This window comes from Sinohyriopsis cumingii, chromosome 9 (assembly GCF_028554795.1).
Source record: "Sinohyriopsis cumingii isolate HCF-2022 chromosome 9, ASM2855479v2, whole genome shotgun sequence".
Classification (NCBI taxonomy): domain Eukaryota; kingdom Metazoa; phylum Mollusca; class Bivalvia; order Unionida; family Unionidae; genus Sinohyriopsis; species Sinohyriopsis cumingii.
Window position 1 is genome coordinate 88,761,214 of NC_142969.1, and position 22,095 is coordinate 88,783,308.

General features: G+C 34.2%; 1 protein-coding gene across 3 annotated transcripts in view; it reads left to right on the forward strand.

The window, feature by feature from the left end:
* LOC149792201 (methionine--tRNA ligase, cytoplasmic-like) overlaps positions 1-22,095 on the forward strand; it is an 83,852-nt gene that overhangs the window by 41,581 nt on the left and 20,176 nt on the right. For all 3 annotated transcript variants that reach the window (XM_089970709.1, XM_089970710.1, XM_089970711.1), the window contains 7 exons: positions 3,153-3,269; positions 7,285-7,488; positions 12,824-12,913; positions 13,620-13,806; positions 15,970-16,140; positions 20,453-20,548; positions 21,408-21,525. In XM_089970709.1, coding sequence (XP_089826835.1) covers positions 3,153-3,269; positions 7,285-7,488; positions 12,824-12,913; positions 13,620-13,806; positions 15,970-16,140; positions 20,453-20,548; positions 21,408-21,525 — 983 coding nt within the window. The remainder of the gene's footprint in view (positions 1-3,152; positions 3,270-7,284; positions 7,489-12,823; positions 12,914-13,619; positions 13,807-15,969; positions 16,141-20,452; positions 20,549-21,407; positions 21,526-22,095) is intronic.

Sequence of the window (22,095 nt, forward strand, 5' to 3'; positions counted from 1 at the left end):
CTTCTATCACATGTCAGTTTTATTTTGGAATGCCAACTATCTGTCTTGCAGTGTCTGATTATGCATAGATGCTGATTTATTCATTATTTCTTACTGATCACAATTCAGAAGTTCTGATGCTATAAATGACCTTATGTGGAAATTATATTCAGTAGCAGATGTCTTTGACGGTATTGCCTATCACAGTTGTAAGGCAAAAAAAAAATATAAGTGTATATCTGGTTGTTGGTTGACCGTCCCAGTTTTTCCTTGCTGACCACAACACCTTTTTGGTAAAAAATAATTTAAATGTTTTTTAAAAAAATCCTGAAATTGATTTGTACATCTAATTCTAAGTGAGCCGGTTTTGCCCGTACTTGAAGCACCTAGTACATTATACAGTCAAACCCACTTATCTCGACCTCGGTTATCTCGACAACCCGCTTATGTCGAGCGTTTTGGTCCGGTCCCGAAAAAATTCTTCTTTGTTATGCTATTTTTTACCCGCTTATCTCGACCTCTGTTAAGTCGATAACCCGGTTATGTCGGGCATAAGTTTCGGTCCGAAGTAACATGTGGACCCGCTTAATTCGATGAAATGCAACTTTTTAACGTCAATCTCACAGAAATTGTACAAGAAATAGTCAGCAAAAGCGATCGATTTGTAGAAAATATGAAGTAATATCAGTCTGCTTTTGTTTACTCCGGTGCTGATCTGTAACGAACGATTCAAAAGCACTTACGTTTTCATACATATGCTCGGCACCGTCGACACTTGCCACAAACAATTTCATTTTTTTAATGCATTCGGCCATTTCACTGTAGCTTGGGATAGTGATAGGCTGATCATCATCATCATCATCATCATCTTGCTTGCATGATTGTATCTGCTTCGTTGTCACCGATTGGATTATTTCCTCATCAGTAAGTTCACCATAGGCATTGGCATCATCATCCACGTGAACATAATTAGAAAATTCATCCCGAGCAATGCCTATGGAGTCCGCAATCTCATCAGCCATCACTTCAAGACCTATTTCTGATTGAGGCTCTTTAATTTCTTGTGCAATTAAACACTGCTGGTGAAATTCTTCATCAGAAATTTCCGGAAAAATACAATGGAACCAGCAGTTTTGAATGGTTTTCGGCGATACACTGTTCCAAGCTGCACGGGCATACATGATGGCGTCTAGCAGAGTTGGTTTATAGGATCGCTTTTCCTCATTTGCACTCACAGTCAATGTACATGTACATGTACATGTATTTTCAAAAACATTTATTGATCTTTATCTGCGAGATACTGTCATATATTAACCTGGATATAATACAATCTTGGTTATTTTGCACCTAACACCGCGTTATGCGTGAATTGCGGGTGCCTGAAAGCAATCGGTGGATGTTTCTCTCTCACTCTCTCGTTTGTGATTTTCTTTGATCCATTTTTCAATCTGATAACATATTCAAACCTCTGAGTACAACCAAACATGATTTGTTTTTCAATATTCACATCAATTATAAAAATGTGTCGTGTGTTATCTGACATAAGTGATGCACACTACAGTAATGGATGCATACGCTACATGTGATATAAGGAGTTCATAGATATATTTTTTCTTTAAAAAATTACTTATGATGATAAAAAAGGAATAAATGATAACAACACCAGGTTAGTTCATTTCATTTTATTATCAATTAAGCGTTTTGTTTATTTTATTGTAACATGCAGTGGGAGGGGATTCCAGTAAACACCAACAAGAGACAGGAGTAATGCTCAAGGACATTTTTAAAATTACCGGTTTTTATGAACCCGGATATCTCGGGACCCGGTTGTGTCGACGATTTTTTTACACCCCCAACGTAATCGAGATAACCGGGTTTGACTGTATATCTTAATTTATGTATGTATGTATGTATGTATGTATGATGTATGATGTATGTATGTATGTATGTATGTATTTCTTCAAGCCCTAGATAACTACACTAGTTTGAAAACCAGTTCAACACATTTATATTTGCCTAATCAGTATAAGATATACAGTTTGGACCTCTATATATATTAGTCTGTGATAAATAAAACTGAAATGAGAAAGTTACAAGTAACTGCTTTTTTATACAAGAAGACAGCAAACTGTTATTATGGCCCCACATGATCATATTGCCCATTCACCTGTCAGCAATTTCGTTTTCACAAGACAACTTTCCTTTGTATAGTTGGAGTTTAAATAATGTTGTGTAACATTTCTGCTTTCAGTCATCATTATCTTGTGTTACATGTGTTATGGACCCTGGTTGCTTATCATGATAGCATTTTGTTTATGCAGCTCATCTTTATGAAAGATTGCTAAATTTTTTAAAAAATTGGCATACAGCTCACCTTTACCAAAGATTGTTCAATTTCAACCGAATTTGGCATACAGCTCATTTTTACCAAAGATTGTTGAATTTAAACCAAATTTGGAATACAACTTATCTTTACCAAAGATTATTGTAATTCAACCAAATCTAGCATACAGCATTATTGGATGAAAACTTGAATGCGATAAAATTGTAGCATTCTTCAAAGTCATTTATAGGAGTTGTGCCTTATTGATTTCCCATCCATCTTTTAAACTTTTGTTTCTGCAGCTTAACATTATACAGATACTGTTAGAGTTCAACCAAATATGGTATTTAGCTTTATATTTATTAGAACTTCGTTGAGTTAAATTCCCAACATTACACAGCATCATTTATGGGAGTTATGTTTCCATGTTGCCTGTCATTCTGATTGTGTTTTTTAAAATTTAAAGTTATTAAGGATTGTTTGATTCCAACTAAATTTAGCATAATGCTTTATAATGGTTATACTCTGAATTATTTCAAATTCAGGTGTTCCATGACAATGTTTACAGGTAATGTGCACCTCCATGGATGCCTGTAACCTATTTCTTAATTTCTTCTCAGTGATTGATGGATTTGAACCTGATTTGTCATGCAACCACTTTATGTTGAAAGACCATCAATGATATTTGATTTCCAGTGTTCCACAATATCATTTAAGTGACTTACAAAGATACCAGTTCTCCTAACTTCGGTTCCCAGTCCAAGTTCATCTGTTTAAAACTATGCCAAACAAATCATAGTGGGCTGTGACTTACGCATGCACCAATCACTAATGTGTTTTTTTTTTCCAGCTTACCAGAAGAAGGTTCTCGAAATATTTTGATCACCAGTGCTCTTCCCTACGTCAATAATGTACCGCATCTTGGTAATATTATAGGTTGTGTTCTTAGTGCAGATGTCTTCTCAAGGTAGGTAACTCTATCAACATGTATATAAAATGATCTGTTTCAAGAATAATGTACAAATCATTCAGAGAGAATTATCTGGCTTTTAAAAACTGTATTATATTGTTTTTATTTTGTTTTATTTTTTATTACATTATCATTATCATTAATATTTTTTTTAAAGGGATTACTGGAAGGGCCATGAATAGATTGTGATACATTCTGTTTTTAAAGACATTCTTTACATCATGAAAGGATATCAACATTAGAACTGGGTCATATTTATATATATGTTTTCAGTAATGATTGAGACTTAGCAAATCTAACAACTGACCATTTAATGGTGAACTGTATTATAAATGTCAATTTAAACGATACACCTTATACTTGATAATATAACATGAATATAGGATTTCAAATGGGTAATGATTTAATACTGAAGTTATGAAACGAAATGAATAATATCCAGATTTTGTGTGCTTTGGACATTATCCAACGAGTTTAATACATTTAATATTAACTCATTAGTCATTTGAGATTCTGTTTATCACATAGTTTTTATTATGACAGAAAAAGAGAAAGAAGAAGAAATAATGTCATTCCTCGCTTGTTGCTCATTTCATTTGTTGCACATAAAAAATAGTCCCAAACATTTGTCGATTTATATGGCAGTTTTATAACCAATAACATTTAAAGCTGATTTTTTACAAATTAGGATGCAACGAGCAATTGTCTTTTTGTAATAAATGGGACACTTGGCTCAGAGAACATTGTTTTTCAACACAGAATGTGTATGGAAGTTCAGTGTGATATCACATGGTTTGATTAATTTGGTTTAGACAATTAGTGTAACACTGTTGACATCTAAGATATATCTTTTTCACTGCTGGAAGTTGTTGGATATTTATGTGAAAGAATTATTACTGGATGAAGAAATTCCATATTCACTGTAATGCGTTTGTGACCGGTTTTTTATCTTAGTTGATTTGGAACAGGAGATAGTTGGAATTACATCATGTAAGAAACATGAGATTGTTTGAAGTATTTTACCATGTAAAAATATTGCGGTTTGATAGGTATAATGTTCTGCAGTTGGAGACTACTTTGTGTTCACATTCTTCTATGAACAGAGTTGAGTTTATTTATTTCTGGAAGTTAACATTCAAACCACTCTTGTATATATGGCAAATTCTATGTTTGGGATTACCACTCTCAACACCCAGCCCCCATTCATGCATGCCAGTACCATTAGTATTTTTTTTTTTTTGTTGTTCTTGTTCATGTTCTCATTTTGGGGTTTAGCACAATTTTTTCAGTGCATGATAGGCAGTATATTGTGTAACGAATCCTTTTGGGGTAAATTAACCATATTTAGAAAGACCTGACTTTTTTTCTAATTGCCTTTGGACAGTTGATTAAGAAAATGGCTACCAAAATTGTATAGTATTAGTAAAAGCAAAAAGTTCCACAAGGTGTGGTAAAGAAAATCTTCCCACAGTTCAATCTGTAAAGAGAATTCTGCCCAAGAATTTCGTTGTCTTATTTGGACCAATTAGAATCAGATAAAATATATTAACACGTTGACACGTTGTAATATCAAACATAGTAAACTGCCCACACTGTATGTAAGTGAACAGATCGTGTGATAACAGTAGAATTGCATTTAGTAGATTATTTTTTTATATTCCTTCATTAACACAGCATATTAAGTTGTCCGTCTTTCTTGGTTTCCACACAATAACTTAAGTTGTCCATGATCTACTGATACCAAACTTAGTGGCTGCCTTGCACTTGGGCTAAGGAAAAATCCTGTCAGTAGTGGGGTCAGAAGGTCAAAGGTCAAGCTCACTGTGACTGAAACATTAACGGCTTCCAGACAATAGCGTTAGCTCTGCATCAATACCTGGATCAAATATCAGTCTTGGGGTCAAAAGTCCAAAGGTCAGGGTCATAGTGAGGTGATTTTAAAAAGAAAATTGGTTTCCGCACAATAATATCAGTTTAAATCACAATATTTTTTAAATATTTGTGGATGGCTTGCACTTTGGATAAGGCAGAAACATAATAATTTGGGGATGGAAAGGTCAAGATCACTTAAAAGAAGAAAGAAAAAAAAGATTTGCACAGAAATTAAAGCCATCAAGCATGTACCTTTTTCCAAATGTTGTGGACAGCTTACATATTGAGTAAGAAAGAACAAATGTTTATTGATTCCATAGTTGAAGGTCAAGGACAGTCTGACTGAGAGAAAAAATGGTTTTTGCATAATTACTATAGTTTTAGACCACATACCATGAACAAATTTATTTTTGGACTTGCACTTAAGGTATGGAAAAGGCTTGTTGCTTTTGTGATCTTAAGGTCAAAGGTTAAATTTATTGTGGCTCAAATAAAATAAAATTGAATTACATACAGAATATGATAAAGTTTTAAGCATACCTACCATTTATACTCACTTATAATTCGAGTCAGATTGCAAAGAACAAAAATCCTGATCTGCCATAGCGTAAAGCACCTGCAGATCAGAGCCTGTATTGTTATACAGACTACTCCTAAGAAACTGCACAGACCCCGGTTCGCCAACGCTTTATATAACAGCAGATCTGAGTCTGTATGGTTTGCAGTTGGACATAACTTACAAGCAAATATATATGGCAGGTACCATTTTCTGTATTACGGAATTGGTGGACTTTTAGTCAAATGTATATCTTTGATTAAATATCTGAAATCTCTAATGCAAAATCTGTTTGATTAAAGTTGGAGTATCCTTTTAATCAAAAATAATTCAACTTTGTATTTTCAACTCTAGACCAGAAGATCTTATGTAATTATGTGTTATCTGTTGTCCAGCATCTGTCTCTTTATCCATTAGCACAAGTTTGTTTTCGTTACAATTTCTAAACTACTAAGAAGATTAAAATGAATCATATCAGCATGGGGTTTTCATTAGAAGACTTCTTGTGGTATCTAGCTGGGCTTAAACAAAAATAGTGCTGTTATTGGATCCAATATGGCAGCCACATTTACCATCTTGAAAATCTTGCTTCTCCTCCTAAATTTAAAATCATATCAACATTGGGTTTTCACCAAAGACTTATGATGTTGGTATTAAGTAACATCGGTGCTAATCTGACATCTGTTATGGCCACCATGGCTGCCATCTTGTATATTTTAATTGGAAAGTCATATAGACATAGTGTTTTCATCGGAAAACTGTTACGATATCTAGCTGATCCTGAGTGAACATGTTGTCAGTTTTACATCAAATAATGCTGTTACATTGAACGTACGGGAAATCTGGTCACTTATTCCTCTGAATGTATGATCATATCAACACAGGGTTTTACCCAAAAGTCTTTGAATTGTGTCTAGGAGAAATATCTTCTGTGCCCTGTTCTTGTTAAATAAATGAGAAGAATGAGTGAAAAATATTAATCTTTACTTCATATCTGGCATACTTTCAGGATTCTTTTTATACGTGTTTTATTTGATATTTTCCTACATTGAAAACTGTTTTTTAGAAATGTTTCATGTTCCCGGTAGAAGTAAAATTCCCACGGAATAATAGTGTTCTTCTATAGAACATTTTATACATGTGTGTGTTTGTGTGCATGTATGTGTGTGACATAATTATGGTACTGAAGCCGAATAGTCCATTTATTATGATCCAATTTACCATTCAGAATTCTTGTTCCTTTCCAATTTTCAGTGTCATTCTAAACTGGTGTATGTTCCCCAAATTTGGAGAGAGGGGTACACTGTGCCCTTGGGATCCTATGTGCAACACTCCATATGTATTTGTACGGAAAATGTATACTTGTTTCCAGGTTAAACATTATCGGGAGTTATTTAAATTTATGGTCAGTTGACTGTTCGTCTTAGGTAATGAGCAAGAGCAAACAGATACAAGAAAAAGAAAAACATGCATATCCATACAAGACTGAGTTTTGGATGATATGTAAAAAAAGTAACAAGTTAGAATTAATCTAGGTGATTGAGTTCAAGATAAATTTGAATGTGAAATATTTATGTATACCAGGTATTGTCGACTGAGGAATTACAACTGCCTGTATGTGTGTGGAACAGATGAGTACGGTACAGCTACTGAGACAAAGGCCATTGAGGAAGGACTGACACCTCAACAGATCTGTGACAAGTACAACGTCATCCATGAGGAAATCTACAGATGGTTCAACATTGACTTTGATTACTTTGGCAGAACCACAACAAAACAACAAACAGAGTATGAATCAGATTTTTCAGATGTTATCACTAATGCATCAGCCCACATAAGACACATTCACAAAACCGCATACATGATTTTCTGAGTTGGTAGAAAGAACAAGTTTGATATGTTGTAGGGATACATCAAGGCTATTAGGCCCAAACAAATTCATAAGCCTCACCAAAACAGATCATTCCCCGACTCAAAACAAAACACAACTACAGTTTTGTATTTTTCACATGCTCCTCTTTTATTAATTTTAGCTACATTAAATTAGCAAATATAACATGTTAAAGTATAGCATGCACTCGTGTATTACAAGTAGTTATTTTATTGGGTGTGAAAAATATATTTGAGTACCCGTGGATGTACATACCCTCATATTTTCATGAATAATAATAAACGACCAAAATCAAAGTTGACTTCTTTTTGTTATAAATATAGAATATAATAAAATACTAGGAAATGGCGAGTCATCATATATGTTTACCACTGATTCCCTCGAATGGCCGAATTGCAATCCACATGCTTTGCTTGATAAAAGGATATTCTGCAGCAGAGCCATTTCAACCAGACTGGGTCAATTCAGAATTAATTTCCTCACCTTGAGTCATCTAATTCCAGTATAATGCCACGTGCTTTATTTGCTAACTGTTGGAACAAAGCCATGTGTATCCATTCATTAAAAATCAATATATAATCACCTACCTGTAAATATTCGCCAGATGGCATGAACTACATACTTCCCGATTTTACAATAAACAATCTAATCAGTTATGGTATGGCAGCTGGGGTAAGAGTAACACTGGCTAATATTTGTAATGGCTTTCATAAATGTGAAATTCTTCTGGAAGTTGACTCATCTAGTTCTGAATCCGACTATGACAGCAAATTAGACGCAGCATCACTAGTTTTAACCTTCAATGAAGCATTCCTAGCTGAAGTTTTGGTTGTTTTTCAAGACAGCAAGTATGTTAATATTGTAATTAACCAAATGTTTTAACATTTATTTTTCAACATTGACGTACTGCGCTATAAAAATTCATATTCTAAAATTATATTGAAGGAAGTTTAAGACTTTGTTGGTGTTATTGTTGTTGTAGGGTTTAACGCCATTTTTCAGCACAACATAGGCTATACGTGGCTGCCAGTATTGATGGTGCAGGAAGAAACCGGGAAAGCCCCGAAAAGAACCACCGACCCACGATAAGCTACCAACAAGGTTTCTCACATATCCACATTGGCTGAACCTGAGACTCGAACCCACACAGACAGAGGTGAGATGGCAGTGATCCGTAACGATGAGCACTTAAGCCCACTTGGCCACTCAGGTCCCCCCCAGTTTAAGACTATAATAAACACAACAAAAATTGCATCTCTTCATAAATTAGTAAGCTATTAAATTGAAGATATTGATTTTATTATGTTGATTTTGTTTTGTTGTTATATCATCTATAAATGTTGGAAACTTTATGTGACATGTAAAACATAACTATATAATCAACTTTAGACGCATGTACTATTTCGAACTTGGTGCATTGTTTGAAATAGGAGAGGAGTATATTTCATACTTAGTGCATTGTTTGAAATAGGAGATGAGTCTATTAAAATATTAATATAATGTCGTAATATGAGTAAAACATAAATGATACAGACATACATACATACCTGTATGCGGGGGATGTTTGATAGGGAAAAACTTGTATAACCCGCTTGTTATATTCACCAATTTATGGTGTTGTCTGCTTTACTGTTTGAATGAAGTTCAAAATAAATTGGAATTTATTAAATTTGATTCACTGTATTTAAAATCTATTGATAAACATAATAAAAACGGCAAAATATTTTAAATCTGGGCGTGTCTTATGGAAATATGTATTTAACTACACTACTAAATGTCGGACCAATCATGTGTACCTTTATTTCATGTGTTGTCATTATTTTCTTAAAATTTTAAGTTCAAACCTTGGTACCACTTCTTTCCTGTCTAATGTTCTTTAAAAACTTCAGATTTATACATGAAGTTCAGACTCATGGCATATAATTGAGTGGCTTCTTTACAAGTGACATGTGACTTTGTTTCATAGCCTGGTTCCATATTAATCCAACTTACTCAAACACATGATTTGGGTTTCAATAGCAAAGAAGCTGATTTACATAAATGGGATTTGAAAATTGTGATTTATTCGGTTCCATAACAGTGTTAAATATGGATAGTAGTTTAATGAAAATAAGTATCTTGAAATCTAAAGAATCGGAACTTAATTTTCAGTATGCACTTAAGAGAAAAATGAATATGGAAACTGGTTATATAAGGGTGACGATATAGAATTTACTTAAATACATAACTAAAATACTTATATGACAACTCTTGTTCACCAGTACTTAGGGTTCATACAGGTTGTTGAAAACCTTTGAAGTACTTGAATTATTAGGTGGCAAAATCAAGGCCTTGAAAGTGCTTTAATGTTTAGGTGGAAATATCAAGGCCTTGAAAGTGCTTGAATTTTTAGGTGGAAACATCAAGGCCTTGAAAGTGCTTGAATTATTAGGTGGCAAAAAATCAAGGCCTTGAAAGTGTTTGGATTTTTAGGTGGCAAGGTCAAGTTCTTGAAAGTGCTTTAATGTTTAGGTGGAAATATCAAGGCCTTGAATTTGCTCTAATGTTTAAGAGGAAATATCAAGGCCTTGAAAGTGCTTGAATTTTTAGGTGGCAAGGTCAAGTTCTTGAAAGTGCTTTAATGTTTAAGTGGAAATATCAAGGCCTTGAAAGTGCTTGAATTTTTAGGTGGCAAGGTCAAGTTCTTGAAAGTGCTTTAATGTTTAGGTGGAAAAATCAAGGCCTTGAAAGCGGTTTAAAGCCAATATATTAGCTGAAAATTGTTTCAGAACAGTCAAACATCACTTGCATAATTTTCTGAGATACTTGAAAGCCATGCGGTTTATTTGTATTGATGAAAACAAATATGGGAAATTTTATAAATTCTATGCTAAATATATTTTACTTAGAGTGCAGGCAAGGAGAATGGGAAAAGTAATTTATAATTGAGCCCTTAAAGATCGTTGCATGTGTCGTTTAATTTTCTGGATTTCATAACTTCCAATGCTTTGTTAACCCTGATATATGTTTTAGTTATGAACTGCAGCGATAGCTGATGTACATTCCTGTGCATAAAACTTGACCAGCTGCAAACATTATAAACCAAGTCCTGCTAGCAGAGTGGCAGCCCCTTTGAAGTCCCTTTGAGGGGCACATTGTTTAGTCTAGAACTGCAGTGATATATGCTGCATATACCCGTGCATAAGAAGATTCAACCAGCTGAATGTAGAATACAACCACATCTGCCATTGCTTACGTAAAAGTTATATATACAACAAAAAATGTTTTCCTATAAAGATCTTTTTAATAATATTCATTTTTGTATATAATTAACCTAAAGCTTAAAATATGAGAGTTTTTTGATTATCGTAATTACATGTAATGAAGTTCGCAACAATTAAAACACCATCTATTATTTTCATGGAAAAAAAATCATACTATATATAGACCCTGAAATAATGATACTGTATATATACCCTGCAAATAGTCATACTGTATATAGACTCTGAATAAAATCATACTATATATAGACTCTGAAAATAATAATGCTGTATATAGACACTTGAAAAAATCATACCGTATTTAGACCCTGAAAATAATCATACTGAACACTGACCCTAGTAAAAAGTATACTCTATATAGACCCCAAAAATAACCATACTGTATATAGACCATGGAATTAATCATACTGTAAACGAATCCAGGAAAAATATGGCACTGTATATAGACCATGACAAAAAAATCATACTGTATATAGACCCTGAACAAATAATACTATATATTGACCTAGCAACAAAATCGCACTTTATCTTGACCCATAATAAAGCCATACCATACTCTGAAAATACGTAATTTTACCAGATCTCTATTTCATCTGCCTATGATTGTGTTAGTTTGTATGCAATTCATGTTTGAATTTCATCTCTAATCTCATTTTTTATCGTTGGTCTCGGTAATGCATCCATCACTTCTTTCCAGTTTCACTATGGCAGTGCATTTACTGACATCAGAGTTTTTGTAAGAACCATTGCTTTTACATCTCATATGATTCAAAATTCAAAGTGTGCTTTAATGAATTAGTAAATGTATAAAATGTAAAAGACACCATTGAATTTATGATCAGTTTTAAATAAAATATAACTGCAGTTACAGTAAATGTAAAAATAACATTTTTAGGTTTTGTAGGATTGTTTTTTTTTCTTTCTTAATTTGGTTAGTTTAGAGACTACCACCAGTGATGATGTCATCACATTGTGATGTTTTTTTTTTAATGTCCAGCCCAAGTAGAGCAATGCCATGTCATGTAAGGATGAAAAGTTGTCTGTCAGTGTAAAGATTCTGATCTTGGAGTATGACGAGAAAGGGCTTTCAACCATAGAAATCTTGGCATTGGTTGAAAATAAAACGAATTCACATTTCATTCCATTTTCAATTATTATTCATCATTCTGCAGTCTGCATTCCATTTTCGTATCACTAGTAAAATTACCCATTTCAGGGTGTCTGACAGATATTGCTATGTACTGTTAATTTAACTATTCTTACACCTTGTCCTTATATAAAACATAGTATTTGCAATCTTTTTTAAAATCTTAATTGCTCCATTAACCCACACAGTATAAAATCGTAAAAGAATAAATTTATTTTTAATACAATTCATCGGATATTACAGTAACAAAATTATAACATGTTTGGTTACACGATTTTTGTATGTCCACCATAAGGCAGAATGTAATATGTTGTGAAGTCCATCATTCTGTCTTGACCAATTTCCTCAATGCCTCAAGTTGTCCATAATCTACAACTATTAGACATTGTGAATGGCTTGCACTTGGGGTAAGGAGGAACTCTATCGATTTAGGAATCAAAATGTCAAATGTCAGTGTGACTTTGACTGAAAGAAGAGAAATGGGTTCTACATAATAACCCGCATTTTCTACCAGGTCAAGGTCATTGTGGCTGAAAGAAATAAGGATTTTGTATAATAATGTTTATGCAAGAGTAAGTTCCTTGACCAAACCTTATAGTTGACTTGCACATGGGGTAATACAAAATTCAGAGTAAAGATCGTGGTAAGTCAAATAACAAAATAATGGGTTTTGTTTATTACATTTAGTTCAAGACGGCATGACCTAAGGGTGAGGTCATTGAGATTTGCTGGTCAGTAATCTCCAGAGTCAACCATACCATATTACATTACTCTTTTATACAATTTATTAGTTTTCTAGCTTATGTTTTCTAATTTTCACTGCAGAATAGCCCAAGATATCTTCTGGCGACTATACAATCGAGATTTGATTCTTAAAGACAGCATCAACCAGTTACAGTGTGAGGCCTGTGACAGGTTTGTTTCAAAACTCAGTGCAGAGCTGATAATTCTCCTTTTTATTCATAAATGTACCAGTGTCATATAAGTTACTGAATATTGCATTATTTGAAGAATCGGGGACAGTAGTAGAGAGAGTTGGGGAGGAATTTACTCAGAAGAAGGAAAATTGAATTTCAGGAATAGTTTGATTAAATTGGCAGAAAATGCCATAAATGATATTTTATTTGAAGGAATTGTACATTTTATTCATTCTCTCGAGAAGAATGTTAATGTCGGATTCTCATTAATCGACAACCCGTTTTTTGACAGATTTCACAAAATCAATAAAATGGACATATATAATTTTTGACCTTGTCTTTTTTGACAGAAAATAATTGTTTTCAGAAACATATTATATTTATCAGCTGTATTTTAATGTCAAAAACTTAAAAGTTACAAAAGTATTTTTGTCCATGAATGTTGTATAATCTGTAGTAAACTTTTAAAAAAGTTTCTGGTCCTCCATAGCACATGAAATTGTTTTGTCAACTTGATGAGAAAATTCTCTGAATCAGACATGCAGGCTGTAGTTTAAAGAATGGTCATTCTTATACTATTAGTGTCATCCACTTATAAAACTGAGGTGGGATTTCTCTAACGTTTTTATTTTTATTTATGATGATAGACTAGCCATTTCTTATACAATATGCTTTTAGCATCTCAGTTTCCTTTAATATTTCAGATTTCTAGCTGACCGGTTTGTGGAGGGCACCTGTCCATTTTGTGCATTTGATGATGCTCGAGGAGACCAGTGTGATGCTTGTGGAAAACTCATCAATGCCATTGAACTGAAAAATCCCAGGTGCAAATTGTGTAGAAACTCTCCAGTTATCAAATCAACTCAGCACCTCTTCCTTGACCTCCCAAAAGTGAGTTAATTCCTAATGCAGCATTATAAATAATATAAAAAATTAGTTCTATCAGAAATCTTTATAACCGCTATTGTTGACATAAACTATGCTTAGAGCAGGTTAATATGGCTGAGATTTCATGCTACAGTTACAGAGATGTTTTTGTTAAATTGTAATGTGATCAGGTAATGTATTTTATGGAGAAAGAAATATTTCAATAAATTATGTTTCTCCGAGAATATTTACCTGATCACATCACAAAAACTGACTACCCCCTTCTCCACAGTGTGAATATCCTTTAAAGTTTTTGTTAAAGGAAAAACTAGTTTAAACCAGGCATAATGGCAGCCACCGAGCAGACAGAAAGGGGAGTTAATCCATAAGAGTTTGTTTCCTTTTGCTTCCCTGTGTTTTAATAATGCATAGACTGAAATACATTTTTCCTTCCTTCCAGGATGGAGGGATTAGCCGCAGCAGAGAAAGTTATCGTAATGTAATATATTTGGGCAAGTGTTATCAGGGAAGCAAAATTTGCTAAAAACTTTCCTTTCTTATTATATCCTTTATCCAAACCCTCACATCAGGTTGATGGTGATATGTTTGGTATGCCCCTGCCATATCTATCGAGTGAGTATTCAGTGTTGCTTACGTCTATCTATTCTATCATAGTATTACCCATATTTATCCGTCTCATCATAAAGAGTTGCATCCAGACTGCACTGTTTCAGGAGTCTTCTATTTTGCAAGCAACTCCAACAAACAATGCAAGTTTGAATGGAAAGAAATTGCACATAAGAAATAATATTTATGCAGGTTTGATACGCTGGTACATGATAATTATAATAACAGTTTGTACGAATAAACAGTCAGTCTCCATTCTGTAAGCCAGTATCTGTCAGCATTGTTTATATTTAAAACTGGAACACTCCAGAAATTAACCAGTGTGCATGTAATTGTGCCAATATGGGTTTTGAAATTGCTACCACAAACCTGGGCCAGTAGTTTTTAAGTCGTTAAATGCAGTGGATAGCTTTTTTACGTCAGAGTAATGACAGAGAGGAAAATATAAATTTCCTCTCTATAATGTTGGCACCTGGTGCAAATGCACTGGACAGAAATGCTCCAGTTTAACTTGAAATGATGAAGAGGGGACTGCTGCTGAAGCAAGTGAACAATGCAGACGAGATGTTCATGTTACTGAGGAAATGAGGATAATTTCTCGATGAAAAAGTGCAGTTACAATACAAAATTCCAATGAGCAAGTACCTAAACAGTTTGATGGTTGAAATTAACCAAATAAAGGTGATATGACATTCAATCTGTAAGAAATCAAGAAAAATAAAACTCTTTACATCGGAGGGAGAAGGGGAAGAGAGAAAAAAGGAAACTGTTTACTCATAAACCCAATTAAATGGTAAGTTAGGAAAAAACAGTAGCAGTTTGATGTGTAACCCCGACCACAGTAAGCTGTTGCACACCCCTTCCCTCTTTGAGGGGGTTAGTGAATTTCCTAGCTTTTTTGTAAAATCCTTTATAAAACAAATCAGATTAAATTAAACCATTGGATCAGCCCAGATTGGTTACATATGCGTGCCTTTGGGCAAGGCACTTTCTCCAATTGCCATGAACACTAAAACACCTAATTGTGATGCTATGCCATAAAACACCAAACCAGTCTAGACCATCATGTCGCATCATGTCACGTCACATAAAATCCCGAGAGAATGTTTCTGCACAATAACCATTATGGGACTTAGTAGATTCAAAACCGAGTTATGGATTTTTGTTTGACTTGGAACATTGGCCTTAAGTTGCATCTTAATTTTGTTTACTCTAATAACTTTTTAAAGACATTATGGAAAGAAAACAAATTTGGTACGAGGCTTTACATTATAATGATGTAGGTCACTTTCACTATATTTTCAAACAAATGTAATGGATTCTTTTTTTGACCTTAAGAAACTATACCCTTCAGTTGCATTATATTGCAGGGACATCCATGACATATTGACATATTTATTCTTTACCTTATATACAAAATCAGAAAACTCACCATTTCACTGCAGCACATAAATGCATGTCTTCTACAATAGAATGTAGAATGTAGTGAAAACTATCAATATGATCAGTATAATTTCCTACATTCTTTGTTATTTCACCCCTGTGTCTATATTGTTTCAGGCTGAGCCCACATTACAAGAACATCTGAATCGAGTGTTCAAAGAAGGGACCTGGACATCCAATTCTAAACAAATCACCAATTCCTGGATACGTGATGGTCTGAAGCCCCGATGTATCAGCCGAGATCTGAAGTGGGGAACCCCTGTTCCTCTGGAGGGCTATACAGATAAGGTAAGAATTTGAGTTAGCTGTGTTTATGCCTATCATCATGTTGCGATTACAAAAGATAATATTAAACAGAACATACAACTCATAGGATATAGTATGTCATAGGTGGGAAATAAGTTACTACTCATAGCATATAGCATGTCATAGGTAGTAAATAAGATACAACTCGTAGGATATATTATGTCATAGGTAGTAAATAAGATACAACTCATACGATATATTATGTCATAGGTGGGAAATAAGATACAACTCATACGATATATTATGTCATAGGTAGTAAATAAGATACAACTCGTAGGATATATTATGTCATAGGTAGTAAATAAGATACAACTCATACGATATATTATGTCATAGGTGGGAAATAAGATACAACTCATAGGATATAGTATGTCATAGGTAGTAAATAAGATACAACTCATAGGATATAGTATGTCATAGGTAGTAAATAAGATACAACTCATAGGATATATTATGTCATAGGTAGCAAATAAGATACATCTCATAGGATATATTATGTCATAGGTGGGAAATACAATATAACTCATAGGATATAGTTTATCATACGTGGAAAACAACATACAACTCATAGGATATAGTTTGTCATAGGTGGAAAACAGGGGTTAGGATGCAGGATGATAGCCAGGTTTAGATGGGATAAATATAACTAATAATATATATAAAAATGTGCACAGCTTTAGAATAAGTTATCTTATATATGTCTTTGACATATTTATGTAATGTTAATACAATCAGTTTCTTGTAATAGTAATGCAGAATGGATATGTATATTAACATGGAAGTCACACACAGGTATCAGCTATGACAATTACATCTGATTTTTTGCAGTCCACAAATAAACGAATTTGTAAATGTTTTGGTTAAACATTGTTTGTCATTTTTATGATTTTCCATACATTTTCATTTTTCTGTGAACATTCTTGTTGAAGTTATATTTTTTGTTGTGTTCCATGTAGATGAGAGAAAAGCCTATTTAATTAAAGTTCTTTGAATTTTGAATCTCATGGTATCTAGGGTCTGCAGAGTGTCCATGGTATCTGCATGACATGAGTTACACACTTTTTACCAGCAGCTTTTTTGTGTTGCATGTTAATAAGGAAACCAGTCTGCAGAAAGTCTGTGATATCTGCATGGTATCATAAATTGCATACTTTTTAACTCCAACTGTGTTGCCTTGTCTGTCAATAGGATAAAGATAAGATCAATGTCTTTAGTTAATTTGAAAGCAAGATTTTATTAGAATCAACAAAAACACTAGGTTGTTGTTACCTAAATTCAGTGACTCTTAGACTGTCAGGATACCAATCGTGTTACATCCAGCATTAGTATTTTGATAGCTATTCATACATTGATCATAGGTCAGAAGAGCTTATGGGATGGCCTGTTCTCTGTCAGTCATCCGTCCGTACATTAACACAAGTTTGTTATTGTCACTCCTCATAAACTAATTGGAGGATTGCCATTACACTTTACACACATAGTCATATTATGGTCTTGCTGGTCCTAATTATCACTACTCTTCTTGAATGGATGGTTCTATCAACAACTTCTCATGATGTTTACTTGGTACAAAATGAAAATGGTGTTAATTTGATGTCTAGCATGCCTGCAAAGGTAGCCATCTTGAAAATCTTGTTTATTGCTGCTTCTTCTAAATGAAAAGTCATATTGACTTTATATTTTCCCCAGATGACTTCTTGTGATGTCTGATTGGTCTTAAATGAAAATGATGCAGGTCTGATGTCTAATAGGGGATCCCTGGGATGCCAAGTGGTCTCAAACACTTTCCTTTATCGATCACTGCCATCTCACCTCTGTCAGTGTTGGTTCAAATCTCAGCTTATGCCAGTGTGGGAATGTGAGAAAGCTGGTCAGGAGCTCCATGTGGGTAACTGGTTCTTACCAGGTCTTTTCTAGGTTCTTACTCGACCATTCATACTGGCCACCATATATGGTCTGTCATGTGCTGACAAATGGCATTAAACCAAAAGCAGCAGCATTTTTAATATGAAAATCGTGTTATCGCTACTCCTCCAGGAAGACTTCTTGTGATGTCTAGTTGGTCTTAATGAAAATGGTGCAACTCACACAACTATTATCTTAAGAATCTTGATGTCACTACTCCTCCTGACTAGCTGGATGTGCCAGCATGGGATTGTGAAGAAAGACTTCTTATGATGTATAGTTTATCCTAGATGAAAATGGTGCCATTCAGACATCTAGTATGGTCACAACAGTGACCATCTTAAAAATGATGCTGTGATTGCTTCTCAAATCAATGGTCATAGGTGAATGGGGTTTTCACTGAAAGATGACTTATGGTGCCTGATTGGTCCTAAATGAAGATAGATCTGATTTGAAATATATCCTCGTAAACTGTAGATGGAAATTCATGAACATTTCTGCTTGTTTCCTATTTACTAATCATTTGCAATAAGGGTGTCATATTTGGTTCTAGCTACGATGTCGTAGCCTCAACTTGATTTTGTTGTGGTTGAGGCTACGAACTGATCCCATATCATGCAATGGAGCAAAACATATCATCACTAAAGTCAGAAAAACAAACAGTGTAGAAATCAACTACATAAGTATAATCATGCTGTGAAAGAAGTTTGGCTTATTTTGAATTTATTAAGCCCTTATACGATAAAATAAATTGGCATGGTTACTCTAACCTTATACTGTCCGCCATGACAGATAACGCGAGACTCTCGCCGTGACTCCTTTTCTACGTAAGGCTTGCCAGACCATATTTTGGATATTCTACGCTCTATTATTATCAATCATGTGCGAATAATCGCTTCTTGGTGAATTTCAAAGTTGCCGATAAACAGTATTTACTTTTAATGCACAGAATTTCTGACCCAAACGGCGCCAAATTTTTACTATGATTTGTTTACATTTCCAAATAAGGCGTCAATGTCCTTATATGGCACACAAACAAACGAGGCTGAGAACGGAAGTAATCATTATTTGAAATAATATGGCGGACGATCTAAACGAAAATATCGGCTAAAAAAGGTAAACGAGATTTTTCAACTATTTCTACAACGATTTTCGATATTTCCGGTATTAAATAAGAGGACTACTCAATTTATTGGATTATATGCAAGGAATATGTTTAAAGCGTTATTATTAGGCTGAGAGAGCGCTGGGTGTGAATCACACCCGGCTTGCTCCATTAACACGTATATGCTCATGTTAGTACCCTGTCCACGAGGTACGAGTAAGGGTACTAATATTAGTACTAATTTGGTTCGTGCTTTTGGCAGTTTTCCCCATTGCCTAAATGTGTCAAGGGCTTGAAGGACCAGCAAACTTAAAAAGACCTAGGTCCTCCAGGACAGTTTGTGTCCCCCAGATTGATTTTTCTAATCCGTTCTTTATTTTAAGCTGGTCAAATGGACTTACTATTTTGATGTTTTTATTCACCCAACCAGAACATTATTGTTATTAGACAGGTAGACAAATGCATGCTTATTTCATAAGCTGGGTAGGGTGTGTGGATGGGTGGGTAAAATTTAAGATTTACAACAATTTTAAGTACGACATTTCCAAACAGTTTTTGGCCAAACTTTACATATGCAGTCATTGCAGGAAGATGTGTTATTTACAGTTTAATCATCACTAAAGCAAAGGGATGTAATTCATATCTCTTCTTAAAAACACATTTTTTTTCTTCAGAGATTGATTAGATTCACCGTAAATAAATGAAGATGCTTAACTGTAAACATCACACTGGCACAGAAAGTGACTTACATTTATCCTGCAATAACACAACTATTTGCACAATCCAGAAAAGAAATTACTCAAACTTTCAACCCTGGTGATAAAAATGGCCTCGCTTTTGAATTTGACACGTTGACACTTTTTGACACTGTAAGTGGAACTGACTGACGTTACGAGTACAAGTGTATAAGAAATGATTGCATATCAGTTCACCTGATATTCCTTGATATAAACAATGCCTTCATCATGAAGCAAAGATTCAGTGTACGTAGATTGAACAGTCAGCGTGGATATTCTCTAGTGACTGCTTTAGGCATGGATAAACCATTGTTTGGTTAGGAAACACCTGGCCAAGGAAGGCAGGTGATTACATACAGGATGGTTGTATAGAATATTTGCCAGGGGGAAATTAGAATGGTTGTGAACACAGGTGACCACTGAGTAAAAGTGACCATTAGAACAGGTTTGACTGTATGTGATAGGTGGACTTTTGACCACTGTCCATGGCTGGGAATTTGTGATGGCAAGTCATCGTAGTTGCTTTTTTGTTGTTTTTTTTTTACAGGTGTTCTATGTGTGGTTTGATGCTCCTATTGGATACATTTCAATCACTGCGAACTACACTGAGCATTGGAAGAAATGGTGGAAAAATCCACAACAGGTTTGTAGAAAGTAACTTTTTATGTTTATAAAAATGGTGAGCTCATTCTTATTGTGTGGTGGTACCAAGTTTTGTGGAGCTTGTGGTTGCAGCAAACCACTGATTAAGGACACAACGAGCAGTAATCATTTGAAAACAATAGGACCATTTACCCAATTCCATGAATGTAGGTGCTGCAAAATTGTTATCTTCAACAAAACCACAACAATGCATTAATATTGCAGACAGAACAATGAATGTCCAGGATCTTTTGTTTGATGGAGCAGTAACTTTCATTTGACCATCAGACCAGTTGCCAGCATGTATTCAACATCTAAAAACAGTTTTCTTTTTTAAAGTGATCTGAATTGTCTATCTTCAAGATTCAGTGGTGAGATTGTAATCATTATGGAAGAATGTCTAATCGTTTTTAAAAGAGGAGCATACATTTATTACATTTTGATAATGTTGTTGCTCATAAAAATTAATTCCTCCACTGTTTTGTGAACTAACAAAAATTGCGTTTATTTTTATGTTAATTCCTCTCCAGATTGAATCAATGTTTAAATAAATGTTTTCATTTTATCTGGAAGAAGAAAAGTTCTTACACAAAGCATGAAGGACACACTAAGAGTTAAATAAGTTGTGATAATAAGAAATGAACCAGTAGATATTGAAAGGAGTGAGGGGATATGTTATAATTAGTATCACATGGGGTTGAGTGCTGGTGAGCACAGTGGTAAGGGAAACCTTTATCCATGCATTTGCAATCCCAAATTAAAAGTTAACATGACAGCTATTAATTTACACATGGCTATCTTTTAAAACTCCTCTTTTAATTAATTTAATGATTGCTTGCTTTCATCGAAAATTTATACAGGTGGAGCTGTATAACTTCCTTGGAAAAGACAATGTGCCGTTTCACAGTGTTATTTTCCCTTGTACATTGCTGGGAGCAGATGACGGTTACACCATTGTAAATCACATGATAGCTACAGGTTAGATATGTCTTTCTTAACATGTCCATTTCTCTTTTCTCTGTATCTTAGTCTTGTCCATTTGAATTATATCTCTACCAGATTAATTGGACACATGTATTCACCATAAATGCAAGAGAGAGTGTGAACAAGTAGATTGCTACAAGCAGTATGTGTGTGCTAGTACTCATTTTCTGTGAGTACAAGTGAGAGAGAGGTAGAGAGAGTATACAAATAAAGACAGAGAGATATAAATTCACAGAGAGATATAAAATGCACATTTGTTGTTGAGTGCATGTTAGTTGGATGCAAGACAAAGCATGTTTCTGGTGATCGCTGCCTAATCCAATTTGTTCAGTTTTGGGATTTTGTTTGCATATATTTCATAACACTCTTGATGTGTTTTCTTCATGCTTTAGATGAATCATTATGAAGCTAAGACAAATCATTTAGTACAATTTTGCTTTCCTCTATGATCTTAGCCGCATTGTCACATTCATATAAAATTTGGGTTAAAGTTTATTTGCTTATATTTTCTTACCCTCTTGATGGAGTTTCATCATGCTTTGAATATATCGTTATGGAGACAAT